Source organism: Echinops telfairi, unplaced genomic scaffold, assembly GCF_000313985.2.
Source record: "Echinops telfairi isolate 266 unplaced genomic scaffold, ASM31398v2 ScPeMD7_655;HRSCAF=1070, whole genome shotgun sequence".
In the NCBI taxonomy this organism is placed as follows: Eukaryota; Metazoa; Chordata; class Mammalia; order Afrosoricida; family Tenrecidae; genus Echinops; species Echinops telfairi.
This window is the reverse complement of record NW_022104553.1, coordinates 29,357,030-29,373,014: the sequence shown is the minus strand read 5'-3', so window position 1 is coordinate 29,373,014 and position 15,985 is coordinate 29,357,030. Positions and strand designations below refer to the sequence as shown.

Here is a 15,985-nt window from a genome sequence, read left to right as displayed (position 1 = left end):
TGGCTAGACCAGAGGATGTACACTGGTACAGATAGGAACTGGAAACACAGGGGATCCAGGGCGGATGATCCCTTCAGGACCAGTGGTGTGAGTGGTGATACTGGGAACATAGAGGGAGGGTGGGTTGGAAAGCGGGAACCGATTACAAGGATCTACATGTGACCTCCTCCCTGGACAACAGAAAAGTAGGTAAAGGGCGATGTCGGACAGGGCAAGATATGACAAAATAATAATTTATAAATTATCAAGGGCCCATGAAGGAGGGGGGAGCGGGGAGAGAGGGGGAAAATGAGGACCTAATGGTGGGGCCTTAAGTGGAGAGGAAATGTTTTGAGAAGGATGAGGGCCATGAATGTACACATGTGCTTTACACAATTGATGTATGTATGGAATGTGATAAGAGTTGTATGAGCCCCTAATAAAGCAATTAAAAAAAAACACACATCCTAAAAAAACCACAAAACAAAGGCAATAGCCATGAAGGGGATGATTTTTAAAATGTGTAAGCAGAATGAACTCAGCACACACACACACACACACACAGCCACACGGCAGCAGCACACACTGGGCTGCTAACGGCAAGGTCGCCACTTGAGACCCGGGGGAAAGCTGAGGCTCTCTGCTCCTGTAAAGAGTGGCAGTCTCAGACCCCACAGGGCCGTCCCACGCTGCCCCACAGGGTGGCTGAGTCGGATCAACTTGACGGCAGTGGGTCAGTGGTAAGTCAACCCCTGCCTGAGTTAAAGGAGTCCTGGTGGGACAGCGGGCACTGTCGGGCTGTGATCCCAAAGGCTAGCCGTTCAATACCATCTGCCCCTCTGAGGGAGAAAGCTCAAGCTTTCTACTCTCTTAAACGGTTAGTCTCAGAGATGCACGGGTCGTTCTACCCTGTCCTGCAGGGTGTCTATGAATCGGCATCGACTTTGTGACGGTGAGTTTGGGTTTTTGTTTTCTATTCATTGATAATTACACTGAACGTAAACGGATTCAACGCACCCGTGTAGAGACAGAGAGTAGCAGAAGGGATAAGGAAACACGGGGCTCCTTAATATACTGCCTATAAGAGTCACACCTTAGACACAAAGACAGGAAAACTAAAAATCAAAAGATGGAAAAGTGTATCAGGGCAAGAGCAAGCAACAGAGAGCAGGAACAGGGCGGCCCCCGTCAGAGCCAACGACCCCTTCCCTAGACGCATGTGCTACATGGACAACACTCAACCTACAGGCTGGGGCGAGGGCCGGCGTGTCATGCCCACACGGAAGCAAACCAAGAAGGAAAGAGAGAGTGAGCGCCTAGACCCCTTATCGGCACACCGAGCCCTGAGGACGACGGCCCTGCACAGAGGTGCTAAGACACAGAGCGGTCTGCAGGGCTGACAACAGCTCAAGACATGCTGTCCTCTCCCGGGAGCACACCACAACAGAGGACAATACTGGGACACACAGCGGGGAGTGAGTCCAGTCGGAACCCCCCACAGCAGGGTGAGCCAAGAAGGGAACACAACAGATCAGCAACGGGAGCCAGGCCAAGCCACAAAGCCCCCGAGGAGCCCCATAAATAGATTTCAGGCTAGGAGGGGCAGTTCCCAGAATCCCCCAGGACCAGTGGGGAGATAGACACAAAGGACAGCAGACAGACCTGGAATGACGTATGTTTTTTTGGCTAGTTATTCATTGTTTTCTCTTTAAAAAGAGAGAGAGAGAGAGTAAGAGTAGTAATATTAATTTCTGATAAAATATATTTTCAGGCAAAAATACCCCTTAACGGCACATCTTAAACACAAAGACAAAACTTTTTTTTAATCTAAGGATGAAAAGCATATCTCAAACAAATGACAATAAACGAGCCCAGGAGTGACAGTATTAATCTCTAATAAAATTAAGTTTAAGGCAAAACCAGCAAAAGAAACAAGGACAGACGCCATACAGAGATTAAAGGGTCCACCCAGGGAGGGGCATAACCACAATCAATATTTATGCAGCCAATGAACACCACCCCCCTCGCCCTAATGCCATCACGCCAACTCTAACTCACAGTGACCCTATAAGGTTTCTGGGACTTTGTAAATCTTTATGGGAATGGATAGCCTCATCTTTCTCCTGTGGAGAAGTTGGTGGGTTTGAACCACTGACCTTGCAGTTAGCAGTCCAATGTTCACACCCAATTAAAATGAAAAAAGCAAAAAGCAAAAACCAAACTCATTGCCATCAAGTTAATTCCAACGCATGGCAACTCTTTGCATGCCTCTGTGGTTCTCGAAGACGATAAGTCTTTGTGGGAGTAAAGAGCCTCATCTTCCTGTGGAGCAGCTGGTAGTTTCGAACTGCTAACCTGTGGTTAGCCCCCAATACGTAGCCCACTACACAACCAGGGCTCCCCTGCATCTAATAAAGGAAGCCCAAAATACATAAATCCCATGTTAACAGAATTTGAAAGAGAGATGGACAACTCCCAGCGGTAGTGGAAGACTTTAAAACACTGCTTTTGAAGAAGGACAGAAGTAGAAGCTCAAACAAGATCTTAACAACACAACCGACCGACATGACCTGACCGACATATGCAAATCACCCCTCCGCCCCAACAACAGCAGCCTAACACCTGTTCCTCCAGCGCACATGGAACAGCCTCCAGGACAGTGCAGGTGTCAGGACACAGAGCCAGCCTCCAAAATCCAAACGCCCTGGCATGCTCCGGACCAGAGCACAATGTTACGAAGTTAGAAATCAGTAACAGAAAGATGAAGGGGCAGAAGGGGGTAGTCAAAGAATGGAAATCCGAACAATGCTCTTTAAAAACCGACTGCGTAACAGAAGAATAAAAACTGAAATAATGTTTTTTATAAACCCAACAACATTGGATCAAATAAGAATAGAAATACACCTTACCTAAACCATTGGGACACAGCCAAAACAGGTGACAATTTAGGACAATAAACACACACAGAGGAAGAAAGAGCACAAAGCGACACCTTCACCCACATCTCCAGCAACTGAAAAGGGAGCAGTGAGCAGGAGGAAGGAGACAACACACCTTCCGGCAGAAGTGACAGGGACAGGAAACAGGAAGAACACAGAGCACCAACAGACGATCAGCCGGTCCGTTGAGAGGATGAGAACAAGAGCGGAAGGGCAAGGACCGTGTGGCTTTGAGAATGGCCGTGCACCTGACCCACGCCGGGGCCTTTCCAACCCCTCACATGCATGCGAATGTTGGACCTCGGATAAGGACGAGCAGGGAGTGGATGGAAACTCCTGGGGGACTTCACAACAGTGCTAGTGCGGCGGGATCCTTACACAGTCGAGCACGGGGAGATGGTAAAATCATGCAAACTTCTTAGCCATAAGCACACCCCCGAGGGAGTGTGCCCTTGGACTGTACTTCAGGCCCCGTGGTTATTTAAAAGACAGGGGTACTGACAGGGGGTTGGGTGGTGTCTCCCAGAAAGATACATTAAGTCCTAACTCCCGGTACCTGTGGATAGGACCTTGTTTGGAAGTTGCATCTTAACAGAGGTCATTAAAACCTGTGATGTTCATCCTAACCTTTTGCCGGTGGTTAGAATCCCATTTGGGAATGGGCTGTCTTTTTATGTCAAGGAGCCAGGATTGGCATCAGGCTTATCTTGAGTCATTATCTCAGGAGGCATAAAAAAGGAGCAGAGGAAGTGAGCAGAGAGGAGGAGAGGGGAAGACAGACGGCCAAGCCACCTGGGGATCTCCAAGGAACCAGGAAACAAGCTGAAGAGACAAGGTGCTTCCCCAACCTCCTCCACGGCAAGAAAATAAAGGTCTGTTTGCGACAGCCACCCCCTTGTGGTACTTCCAGAAGCCCTGGAGAACGCAGAGGGCCACATCATGACCTTGGACTCCTGGCCTGCAGCACTGTGACACAACATGCGTTGGCCATGCTGAGTCACCCAGTTTGCACTTGGTGACAGCAGCTCTGGGCCACCCAGGCCGGGAAGTGGCTGACGTATGTCGGAGGAGCCAGGTGGGAAGGGCTGAGGCCAAAGGACCAGGCGGGGCGCTCGGCTCCGTCATGCTGAGGGTGCCCGGTGGAAACGAAGGCCCGGTGCCAGCGCCTCTTCCAGATCTTCAAGGTGGGCAGGAAGTGTGCCCTCTTTGTAAGTGTGGGCAACTGAGTCGACCTTTTCAAATCCTGTGGATGGGCCGGATGCCCCCACGGGTGGGTGGGTGCCTGTCCTCTGACTTCTTGGGGGACGGTCTGGGGTGAAGTGTGCACAGAATGAAATGATAGGATTCTGGTCCCCGTGAGCCTCCCAAGGAGCTGGGGCTCTGGCCAGGGCCTCAGGTTCAGCCTCTGGACACGGAAAGCCCTCCCAGTGTGGGGCCTCTCAGTGGCCACCAAGGCCACGACCCCTGCAGAGCCAGGGCCGCATGGGTCCTGCTGGGATGGAACTGGCTGAGCCAGCAGGGATGTCCTGGCACAGCACACTGTCCTCTCCGCTTTACAAACCTCTCCTGACTGGAGACAGTCCCACCCCCAGCTTTCTGGTGAGTTAGTCACCAGTCTCGGGGCGCTCACACAGGTGGGCATGGGGAGCCTCCCAGATCAGCCCCCTGCCCGCCCCGGCCCGGGCGAGCGGCCCCTCACCAGACTCCGCTGACGCAGCGTGTGGACAGCGCCCGGGGCATGATCTCCGAGCCCTGCTGCATGAAGCCCCCCACGGGGAACCACAGGCTGTTGCCCAGCGTGTACTGGTTCTCCAGGATGTGGGGTCGGGCCCGCAGGCACGGGTGTGGGTTGTACCACTCGTACGGGCTCAGCCTGTGGGGAGACACAGGGGTGGTGGGTGAGGGAGGGAAGACAAGGAGAGGGTGTGAGGGCAGCAGAGATGGAGAGAGAGGAGGAGAGGTGGGAGAGAGAGTGAGAGAGAGGGGGGAGAGAGATAGAGATAGGGCGAAGAGGGAGAGAGGGAGGTAGACACAGAGAGAGAAACAGAAGATGCAGGAAGAGACAGGAACAGGCAGACAGAAGAGGTTGAGAGAGAAAAGGAGCGAGAAGGGGGAGAGGAATAAAGCGGAGAAGGGAGAAGAGAAAGGAGAGAGAGCTGGACAGAGAGAGCGATACAGAGGAGAGGCAGCAAGATCGAGGCAGACACACAGTCAGACTGACACAGACGAGGTTGCAAGACGCACAAGGGAGACAGCAGGCGCGAGAGTTGAGAGCGAGCGAGAACGGGCAGGGGACAGGCCCACAGACGCAAGTCAGCATCCCAGAGGGGAGAGACGGAGACCAGAGCCTGAGCCAGAAAAGGCAGGGAGGAGGACGCAGGAATCCGAGGCCCGAAGAGGAGGCCGAGGGGACTGGGCCAGGAGACAGAACTTGCAGGTGACCCCATGGGGCTCCGGGCTCCTGGGCCACCCCCTTCCCCAGGGTCCCAGCTGTCGGACTCACCTGGCGGCCAGGAACAGGACACAGCTGACAGCCAGGTAGGCGAGAAGCATGAAGAGCCACACAGCAGGGGAGAAGGGGTCCAGGAAGGAGAAGTAGCCAGGCTTGCGGCCCTATTGGGACATGGAGTGAGCCCCGCATCCACCCCCAGCCACCTTCCGGGGCCCAGGAGCCAGACCTGACCTATCCGGTCCGCCCAGGTCTCAGCTGTCCAGCCCTCGGGCGCTCCAGAGCCTACCCCCTACCATACACACATGGCTTCTGCCCCAACCGCCAGGCAGGGGTGACTGACCATGTGCACGCGGTAGAGGATGCTGATCCCCAGCGTCATGAAGGGCTTGGAGAAGTCGATGACCTTCTCCCGCTCGGCCGTGATGGTGAAGGCGGCCACCGCCAGGTCTGCCTTCTGCCGGAGGGGAAGCGGGCGCGGGCAGGCGGGGAGACAGAGACCAGCCGTTAGAAAGAAGCACCCAGAGACCAGAAGGGGGACCAGGAGCCCACTCGGGACTGAAATCAGCCCTCTCCCCTCTGTGCCATGAGGCTGCCCCCGTCCTGCCTTCCAAGTTCAACACGAGTGAGCGTCCGGTTCTGATAGGGACAAGACCCTACCCTGACCCCCTGAGGTCCCCCGCTGTGGTCACAGCTGATGGAGGCCCCGCCCAGCGGTTCAGCACTCAGTGTGGTTGCTAAAGGGAAGATCAGGTTGATGGTTCCAACCCCCACCCTCCTCTCTGAATTGGAGACCTGGACCACCAGGGAGGGCCTTGCTGGGGCAGACCTCTGTGGCCCAGGCAGAAAACAAACCCAAGGTCCAGGAGAGGTCACGAGGGCGGCCAAGGAGATGGGGGCCAGGGAGGGAAGGCAGGAGAGATGGCGCAGGGAGGCCTGAGGACCCGCCCCAGAGCAGGCTGGGCCAGCTCGGAATCCTGGGTCCCCAGAGCGAGGCCGGTTTTCCTCCTCAGCCACTTTTGGGACTAAGCTGGGAGGAAGCCCAGCGGAGCCTGGAGCCTTTACGGACTCGCAGAGCCCTGTCTCAGCCAAGGCCTCGTTTCAGAGAGGAGGGAGTGGCCTTTTAGGGGGGCTTGGGTGGACCAGGAGCCCTGGTGGCAGAGTGGGTACACGTGGGGCTGTGGGCTGCTTGGTCAGCAGTTCAAGGCCAGCAGGAGCTCCTCAGGAGAAACACTGGGCTTTCTACGCTTGTCAATAGTTACAGTCTCAGACACTGTAAGAGTCAGCATTGATTCGACGGCAGTGAGTTTGCGTTTGTTTGTTTTTGTTTGGGGGGTGGGGGGAGACCCAGGAGCCATAGGTCTGTGGGCCAGAAGCTCCGGCGAGGAGACAACAGACCCTGCCTCCTACCCTACAGTCTGGTGGGCTGCTCGGACACCAGCCCCATCCCGGGCTCCCAGGAGAACCTGCTGCCCAATGCCCTGCTTCTCATCACCCTGCAGGGACAGGGGCCCAGCCACTGGAACCTCTGCCCTGACAACAGTGCCGCTAGCCTCCTCACTGCCATTCTCCCCCATGCTGCACAAGTCCCAACCCACGCCCACATATAAGCTAAAGGGATAGTCTCCCCAACCCCAACCCCCAATGAAAACCCAACAGATTAGGGACAAAACAGGGTTGTCTTCCCGAATGCCTGCCCTAGCTAGCGGCTATTAGCTGTCCATGCCACAGTCAGGCACAAAGGAATCAGGCCCACTAATTAGGCAGCTATAGGAAAATCCAGAACTGAGCATGCTCAGACCCAAGTCACCTAGGCCCAGGTGGGCCCACACACTAGGCACCAATGACATGACATCACACAGGTCCACCTAAACTCGGCCAATACGCTCAACCAGGCCTCTCCAGCCAGTAGGGGCAGGAGGGGATGAATAACACGGGCTGAGGGCGGGCCCTCTCTTGTTCAGGTGTGCTCTGCAAGTGGAGGGTGGGAATCTCTCCCGGGTAAGGCGCCTCTCGGGCCCACATTTCCTGGGCCTCTGGGGATCTCCCGCTCTTGGCTCCACATGCTGATCCCGAGCTCCCGCTCCGGCATTCCTTCCACGTGTTTTCCCACGCTCCCTGAAACGACTGTCTTCAGTCCGGGTTGTCCCTGCATGGCCTCCTACGCTTTCCGGAAGTAGCATGTACTTTCTGAGACTGTAATACAGTGAACCCTCGCCACTTCACGCTTCGACTTCCGCGGCTTCACTCTATCGTGGTTTTTGCGTAACAGCGCATGCTCTGTCATTACTGCCACTCATTGGCTCATACTGTACACGCTGGATGCCATAAATAATATAATAAATAATAAATGATCATTGTAACGTCCAAAATGTTTTACTGTATTTTCCCTTTTTCATTTAATAAATTGGGTAATACAAGTGTAATGGTGACTAAAGGGTGTTTTTTCATGTCCTCTATGCTCTAACTACGAAAATATTTGATTTACAAATAAGGAATCCTACTTCGCGGAATTTCATTTATCACGGTAGGGTCTAGAACCGATGAACCGCGATAAACGAGGGTTCACTGTACCTGAAACTCCCCTTTCTTCCATAAAAGTCACTTGGATTTACAAACGTGCTTCTGCCGCGTGGATCCTTTCAGCGTTGTGAAGCCAGAACTGAGGTCACCCACCCCCAACCCTAACACAACCACAGCTTCCTACTGTCCCTGACAAACCCTTTCATGGCCGAAGGGGTCCGACTCGGTCTGAGATGGGGGCACCGTGAGGCCCTCCCTCCAGCCTGCCCTGTCCCGAGTCTGCTCTGGCCCTGACAGCCGGCTCCTGCTGCACCCCCGGGCCTTGGCACTGGCTTCTCTCTGCTCACCCCTCAGCTCTGCCTCCTCATCAGCCCAGGCGGCTTCTCCCCAGAGAGGCCCAGCCCAAAGTAACCCCCAGGTCTCACCCCTCTCCAGCCCCATTTCTCATGACGATGTGAGCTGCTTGCGGGCCAAGCTGACCCCTGGTGACCCTGGGCTTCACAGGTGAAAAGCTATCTGAGCACTAAGGTTGGCACTGGCTTTCAGGAGCCCATCGCCAGACCTTTCTTCCTGGTTTACGGTTGCCTGGAAATTCCACGGAAACCTGTCCGGCACCCTGGCCGCACACAAGGCCCCACAGACTGTGTGTGCATGTGTTGTATGTTTGTGGTGTGTGTGTGATGTGTGTGGTAGGCATGTGGTGTGTGATGTGTGAATGGTATGTTGTGTTTGTGTGGTGTGTTGTGTTTATGTGGTGTGTGTGTGTGTGTGTATGTGTGTGTGTAGTGGCTGCTGACGCACTGTACTGGCTGGGAATCGAGCCCAAGTTCTCTCGTGGAAGGGACCACCTCCGCTCTCACATCCCCCAGTACCGAGAGCCTCAGTCCTGGTGGCATAGTGGGTTCTGTGTTGAGCTGCTACCCAGGGTCGGCAGTTCGAATCCACCAGCTGCTCCGAGGGCGAAAGAGAAGGCTTCCCGCTCCGTAAAGACGTGCAGCCTGGCAAACCCACAGGGGCTGCTCTCCTCTGGGCAACAGTCGCTCTGAGTTGGGACGGACTCAATGGCAGTGAGCTTGGTTTTTGAGTCTTGTCGCTATTGGGGTGGCTCTGATGGTTCCCGGGTGTGGCTGCTGACTGAAAGGTGAGAGGTTCAAGGTTGCCCCAGAGACGCCTCAGAAGAAAGGCCTGGTGATCCAGTTCCCTGGAAGACTTTGGCGCACAGTCGGAGCTGTGGCCCAAATGCCTGGTCAGTCTCCCGTTTGCTTCCGGTCCATCTTCCCTATTAAATGCACCCCACCCTTGTCTGTCTGGATTGGGGTGCATCCCAGAGCCCATCCAGAGCATAAAGGACCCACTGTACCATCCACCACCTTCCGTGGCTCAGCGACACTGAGGGTGGCTCTTACCCCTGACAGTCTTGCAGGCCCTCAGTCCAGCTTCTCTGCAGCCAAGCCCTGCCCCCACACCTGAGCCGATGGCCACCCCCTCACAACTCCCCCTGTGAGGCTGCGTCCCTGGACACCCCTCGAATTCAACACCTGGCGCAACTTGGAGATGAGTTCCGGCGTCTGTGGCTGCTACTGAGAGGGCAGGCTCAGGTCAGGGGTGCCCACCCGACCTGGGACAGTCCCAGGCCACGCCCCTTCCTCCAGCAGCCGCTCGGGACTCCCCGCAGGTGCACACGCTGGTCTGCGCAGCCGCCCTCTGCGGAGGGATGCAGAACCACAGGGCCTGCTGTTGGGGCCGGAATCGTAGCCTCAAATGGATGCGTTGCAAATTCTAACCTCCCCATGGGCCTGTGCCGCGAAGAAGCGGGAGGGGAGGAACCTGTTCTGGGGGAGCCCAGGATTCCGGGTCCAGGGTTCATTTAGATTCTCACCCCTGGGGCCCCCGGCTCTCCCAAGCTCGCCCTAGTGCATCCCAAGGGGGGTGAGGGTTTGAGGCAATTCATTAGTGCCAAGACCTGGTTGAGGGGGAATCCTCCAAACCCCCTTCAGGATGCGCTCCCTGGGCCTGTCCACTTTCTCCCACTACTAGGCTGGGTTTTGTCTCAGGCTGTGCCCTCTCTATACATCATCGGGGCAGAGACTTGAGGGTCATCCTTGGCATCCTCCCTTCTTCTCGCCACCCATCCCCAAGCTCTGCCGAGTCTGGAATAGACCCACTGCATTTTCTGCCACCGTTCCCAACCCGGCCCAACTTGCCACCACCCCTCAGGCCTGGGAGCTTGTTTCCACCTTTGGGGACCATCAGCCCAGCAGTCGAGCCAACATTTGCAAACCTGGTCACTCTAGTCCACGGCTGGCGCCTACAGGGACTTCTCATTGGCCTTAAACGATCATCCCCCAACTTCTCACGGGCCTCTAGGGGGCCCTGCTCGTCAGAGCCCACTGTCCTGCTGCCTTGTCCCCTACCATTTTGCCTCTCCCGGGCTCCACCCACTGCTTCATTCATTTGCCCCCTGCACCTGCACAGTGTGGTAGTTAAGATAATTTTATGTCAACTTGGAGCAGGATCAAAGTGTAGGGGTGGAATCCAATCTGGCTTTCAGGCTACAACCTGATGCTGTCTCCTTCTATAAAGGGAAACCCTGAGAACCTCCGCCCTCTCTCTGCTCTTTGGCCTTCCTGCCTGCAGGGCTCTGCCACTGGCCCTGAGAGCTGCCTTGTTTCCACCCACCTTGGATCCACGCGACTCTGTACCCACCAGCCCGTCATCTTCTTGCGTGCTGCACCGTGGCGTGGGGCTGCGTGAGTCTGAAGAGGGTCTGATGGACTAGTGTTGGACTTAGGGACTTGAGCTGCACTGATCTGGAATGCTTTCTTGATATAATTATGTCTTCAGATAAAGCCCTGTCATCTACTAGTATCAATGGATTTGTTTCTCTAGTCCACCGGGCCTAGGATATTAGGTAAAACCCCACCGTCACTGGATCGATTCCGGCTCACGGTAACTTGTGACCTCATCTTTCTCCTGTGGAGTGGTTGGTGGGTTTGAACTTCCGACCTTGGAGTTATCAGCCCCAATGCCTAACCCCCAACGCTACCCAGTCTCCTGGAACCATAAAAAAAAAAACCCAACTCGCTGCCATCGAGTCGATTCCAACTCATAGCAACCTTACAATGTAGAGTTTCTGAGGTTACTGTAAATCGTTACAAGAGCAGAGAGCCTCGCTTTTCTTCCCTGGGGGACTGGCTGGGTTTGAACCACAGAACTCGCAGTTGGCATTCTGGCGCTTCCCCGATAAGCCCACCAGGGCTGCTCATTGGCACTGGGTGGTTGTTGGGCCATATCGAGTCAGTTCCAACCCACAGCAGCCCTCTGTACCCAGGACGAACCAGCCCCACACTTGCGGTGTTGGAGCCCAGCTTGCCAAGGGCCTCGCTCCTCTTCACTGCCCTTCTACTTTACCGAGCAGAAGGATTTCTCCCAAGTTGTCTCCTCCAAATATATGCCAAACTTAGCTGCTTGCGAATGACTATACACTTGGAGGTCATCAGAAGTAGGTCAGGGTTATTCTCCCTAAGGGTTATCAGCCATCTAGAGCAAGCAGACACCACTGTTGCCCATCTTGTCACATGTATACCCCTATACCTTCCCAATCCTATGGGCACACCCCTAGCTCATCCCCTTCCTGTCACGCTTATGCCTATCATAGATCCCCTTCCTATGATGTGTATGCCTATTGTACTGCCCCTTCCTGTGACGTGTGGTTACCTGTAATGATGCCCTCCTAAGGAGATATAACCCTTGGTTAGCAATACAGTGGGGGCTCTCTCCTGCTCTCGTGGCTGGGCTCCCCCCCACCCAGGACCACCAAGCGGGGCTGAGGTGAGCATGCTCCTATGAATTGTGTCTGACTCCATTATTCCAATCTCTCCTCTACCTCTCATGCTCTCTATGACTTTACTATAATCCTTACTTATTATCACTGTACAATTGCGCCTACTGGACCTGTGATGATTTGTAGGGGACCCTTCTCACCCCACAAATGTCCTTCTCCGGGACTGGCCTCCCTATTAACATGTCCCAAGTATGTAAGCCCAAGTCTCGCCATCCTCACTTCTAAGGAACATTCTGGCTGTATGTCCTGTCCTTCAAGACAGATGTGTTTGTTTCTCTTAACCAAGATCAATTCTAGCTCTGGAAAACGTGGCCGTGGAAAACACAATGTCAGTTAGTGACAAGTGGGGGGGGGGGACTCTTGTGGCTCACTGGCAGGACCCTTGCCTTCCATGCAAGAGAACTTGATTCAGTCCATTCCTGGGCAATGCACCTCATGCCGCCACCACTACCTATGTGTTGATGGACATGTGTGTGCTGCTATGATGTGCAGTGAAGTGTCCAGACGGAGAAAGACCAGGAAGAAAGGCCTGGTGACCGATTACCCAAAATCCGTCAAATGGAAACCGTATGGAGCACAAAGCTCGGATCGCCCAACTGTGGGGGTGGCGCAGGCCCAGGCAGGGTTTCCTCCCGGGTAGCAGCTGATAGACACAATAGTGACAGGTGAAGTGAGGAGGGGTACAGAGGGGTTGATAACAGGGCTTTGGAGACAGCCTGCTGAGAGGAGGGCTTCTTGGAGCTCTGGGGGGTGCGGTCCCTGAGGGGAAGCAGCTGGGGCAGACTGGGCAGGTCCAGATCCCGGTGGGCGTGCCTTTGGGGCTATGGACTGGAGGTAGGTTCTGTTCCAAGGACAGAGAAGACGCTGGGGGATGGGGGCAGTGAGCGGGTAATCAGGGTAGGAGAGCTGGCCTCAGGGAACCAGAGTCTAGACAACTGGAGATGGCATGGGGCTGCTCGGGGAACTAGGGACAGGGACGCAGGTGGTGTGGAGGGTCATCCCTGGACCTTGCAGGGAGGGCCCGTCTAGGCTCCGCTAGGAGACCTGCATCCTCCTCACGTCTCATCAGATGGACTGCCTCGGCCTGCCACACCACCCTGGCCCTCACAGGCACCGGCCCGTGGTTCGCCCCTGGAATGAAATCAGTGGGATTCCTGTGATGAGCTGCCTCGAAGTGGTGACGGTTGGTTGTCTCCATTCCTTAAAGCCAAGCTAAACATCAGTGGGGGTCCCTCAGCTCTAAACCCACCCTTCTGCACCTGCATCGCTGGGGTTCCGTCTGCAGACCGCATTTCCGCTGCACCCGCGGCTCTCGGCCATGCGGGAGGAGGGGGCAGGGGAGGGCTGTGCTCCTTCAGGTCCGCTCTGGGTGCCCGCACCCCTCGGCAGCCACTTCCGCCCGTCGCCAGCAGGGGGAAGCAGCGGCCTCTCCCACAAACGCTGCTTCCTGGGTGCTGCCGCCGGGCACCGAGCAGAACGGGACTCGTGGAGCAGCGTGCTCTCGGACAACGCCAGCATCGGGCCTCTTCGGGACCCCAGCATCAGCAACCCGGGGCCCCTTCTCTAAGTTTCCAGGGGGTTCACTTCTTCCCCTTTGCTCCCTCAGCGCTGCAAACCAAGTCCAAGCTCACTGCCATCGAGGCCACAATGCGTGGACCGGCTCCTGGGAGTTTCCAAGACGGTCGCTCTGAATGGGAGTAGAAAGCCCTGTCGTTCTCCCGTGGGGCGCTGGTGGTTTCCAACTGCTGACCTTGAGGTGAGCCCAGCACATAACCACGACGCCAGCAGGTCTAGGGAGGAGGGTCCATCTGCCGCAGAGGACCGCTTTGGAGCCATTCAAACTTTGAGGAAGGAGGTGCGCCTGACTCGGCAGTGGTGTTTTCCGCCATCTCCTATGCGCATGCACGTGAGACCTGGACACCCAAGAAGAACCGATGCATTTCCATGATGGTGTTGGCAACGAGTGTTCAAAGTGCCACGGACCGGCAAAAGGACAAACTGACCCGTCTTCGAAGAAGTACAAGCAGAGTGCTCCTTAGAGGCAAGGATGGCGGGACTTCCTCTTACAGCCTTTGGGTATGTTGTCAGGAGACAGACACGAGTCCCCGGAGAAGGACGGCATGCTTGGCCAAGTGGCGGGGCAGTGAAAAGGGGGAGAGCCCCGAGGAGGCGAACTGGCACAGGAGGAGTGGGGAGGATGGCACAGGACCAGGTAGCGTTTCATAGGGTCTCTGTGAGTCGGAACCAACTGGGGCACCTAATAATAACACTTCTTGCCGCCCTGAATGAGCAGGGTAGTCAGGCTAGGCAGGCAGGCCATCTGCCTGACTTTGTAAATAAAGTTTTATTGGAACGCAGCCACATTCACTACCGCTGCTCTCCCATCCAGCAGCAGGGTTGAGGATGAGGGATTGTTTGGTACACAAGCCCTAAAACAGTGGCTCTCAACCTGGGAGTTGAATGATCCCTTTCACAGGGGTCACCTGATTCATCACAGTAGCAAAATGACCGTGATGAAGTAGCAACAAAAATAATGGTATGGTTGGGGGGTCGCCACAACGTGAGGAACTGTATTAAAGAGTTATGGCATTAGGAAGGTTGGGAACCACTGCCCTACAATATGCATGACCTGGCTCTTTTTGGAGCGTGTCTGCTGACTGGCCCCCACCTTTGAGTTCTCTTTTTACCTGGCCTGTTATCTGGTTGACGATCTTCTACCTAGTAAACTAATCTCCGTCCAAAGGGCAGTTACTATCCACCAGTCACCCAGTGAACAACCTTACGCCTTAGTAAACAACTCTCTCCATTCGAATGGCCTGGCTTGGCTCCCAGAAAGCCGTGGACATGCACCGTCCGGGATGAGGAGCCTGGCCCACAGGGTCACCTGTGCCCCAGGCAGGTGTGCCGTCCCGGCCAGGTCCCAGTAAGGAGCCAGGAGCTGTCTCACAAAAGGAGAAGAGCCATCGATGTGCCCCCAAAGCCCTTGATGTCCGTGCTGGGAGTCAACCTCTTGGTACCCCCCTACTGGCCACCAGCATCTCCAGTCAGTGGTGGTGACTGTGTCCCCAGACTGGATCTCCTTTTTCAGGCCAGGGCACCTAGGAGGTAGGGGAGCCCAGGACTTCCTACGGGGCCTTTTCATCCCCTGGACCCCACACTAAATGCAAAGCCTTGTGGGTTTGCCACACGAGTTGACATTGAATACTTCCAGGTGGTCTACGTTGCCTTCAAAGGCCAAATAACCCACCAGTGTTAGCGATGTGGGGCTCTGATCATGGCAGCCTCTTCCCGTCCCCTCAGCCTCACGGGCGCGGCGTCCTGCAGTTGCTTCTTCCTTGCGCCCTTGGTTTCCTTCTTACCCTTTCAGTCGGCTGCTTGCCAATACCCATCTAGTTGACTATTCCTTCTAGTAAGTGTTTGTGGCAGATAGATAATCTGTCAATTTGCAAAGGGGTGGAGTCTAGCCTGTCAATCCCGTTGCAGCTGATGAACTCATTTGGAGGCGCAAAGGAGATAAACAACTCACTGGAGGGGAGACACTCTCTGCTTGGTATTCCTGATGACAAGACACATGGTGCTACGCTAGAGCCCTGGGAACTGAAGAAGCCATGTGGAGACCCCTGCCAGCACTGAGGTACTTCTACTGCCACTGGATCCACAAGACTTCCCACCCACTGGCCTACGATCTTCCTGCACTTCATTGCATGGGTTGCCTGAGTCTGAAGAGGACTTCATCGATTAATATCGGACTGATGAACTTGATCTGGACTGGGCTGGGATGTTTTCTCAATATTCACTTGCTCTTGTCTATAAAGCTCTTTCATATATGTACACATATGAGTGTCTATGAATTTGTTTGTCTAGTCCACCCAGACTAACAGTGCTCAATGTTCAAATAATGGATACAATTCCCTGCAGGCAATTGGTGTTTTTTTGACTCTAGACTGCACTCCCATTGACAGATCTCAGCCACTGGGGGTGGGGTGGGAGGTGTTAAGCTCCAACCTTCCCACCCCCTTTCCCAAACTTTCTTCTCTTACTATGGTAGCTAGAGTACTTGCTACTTTCTGCCAACCTGCCGCCAGAGACCTCTCTAAGGTTTTAAAACCCAGAGATGTCACTCTGATGACTCAGGTGGGCCTGCCCAAGACACGGTCTCCTCCATCGCCTCCTGTGAAAGGGGACCAACGGATGCATCTGGACTATGGTGTTGATGAAGGGAGGAGCCCTGGTGGTGGAGTGGTTACGAGG

The 15,985-nt window shown here is 55.0% G+C and overlaps 1 protein-coding gene across 1 annotated transcript in view; it reads right to left on the bottom strand.

The window, feature by feature from the left end:
* GRIK5 (glutamate ionotropic receptor kainate type subunit 5) overlaps positions 1 to 15,985 on the bottom strand; it is an 81,065-nt gene that overhangs the window by 22,738 nt on the left and 42,342 nt on the right. Inside the window, exons 13-15 of the mRNA XM_045292695.1 lie at positions 5,711 to 5,824; positions 5,422 to 5,531; positions 4,618 to 4,791 (exon numbers count right to left, since the gene is read on the bottom strand). Of these exons, the coding sequence (XP_045148630.1) occupies positions 4,618 to 4,791; positions 5,422 to 5,531; positions 5,711 to 5,824 (398 nt within the window). The remainder of the gene's footprint in view (positions 1 to 4,617; positions 4,792 to 5,421; positions 5,532 to 5,710; positions 5,825 to 15,985) is intronic.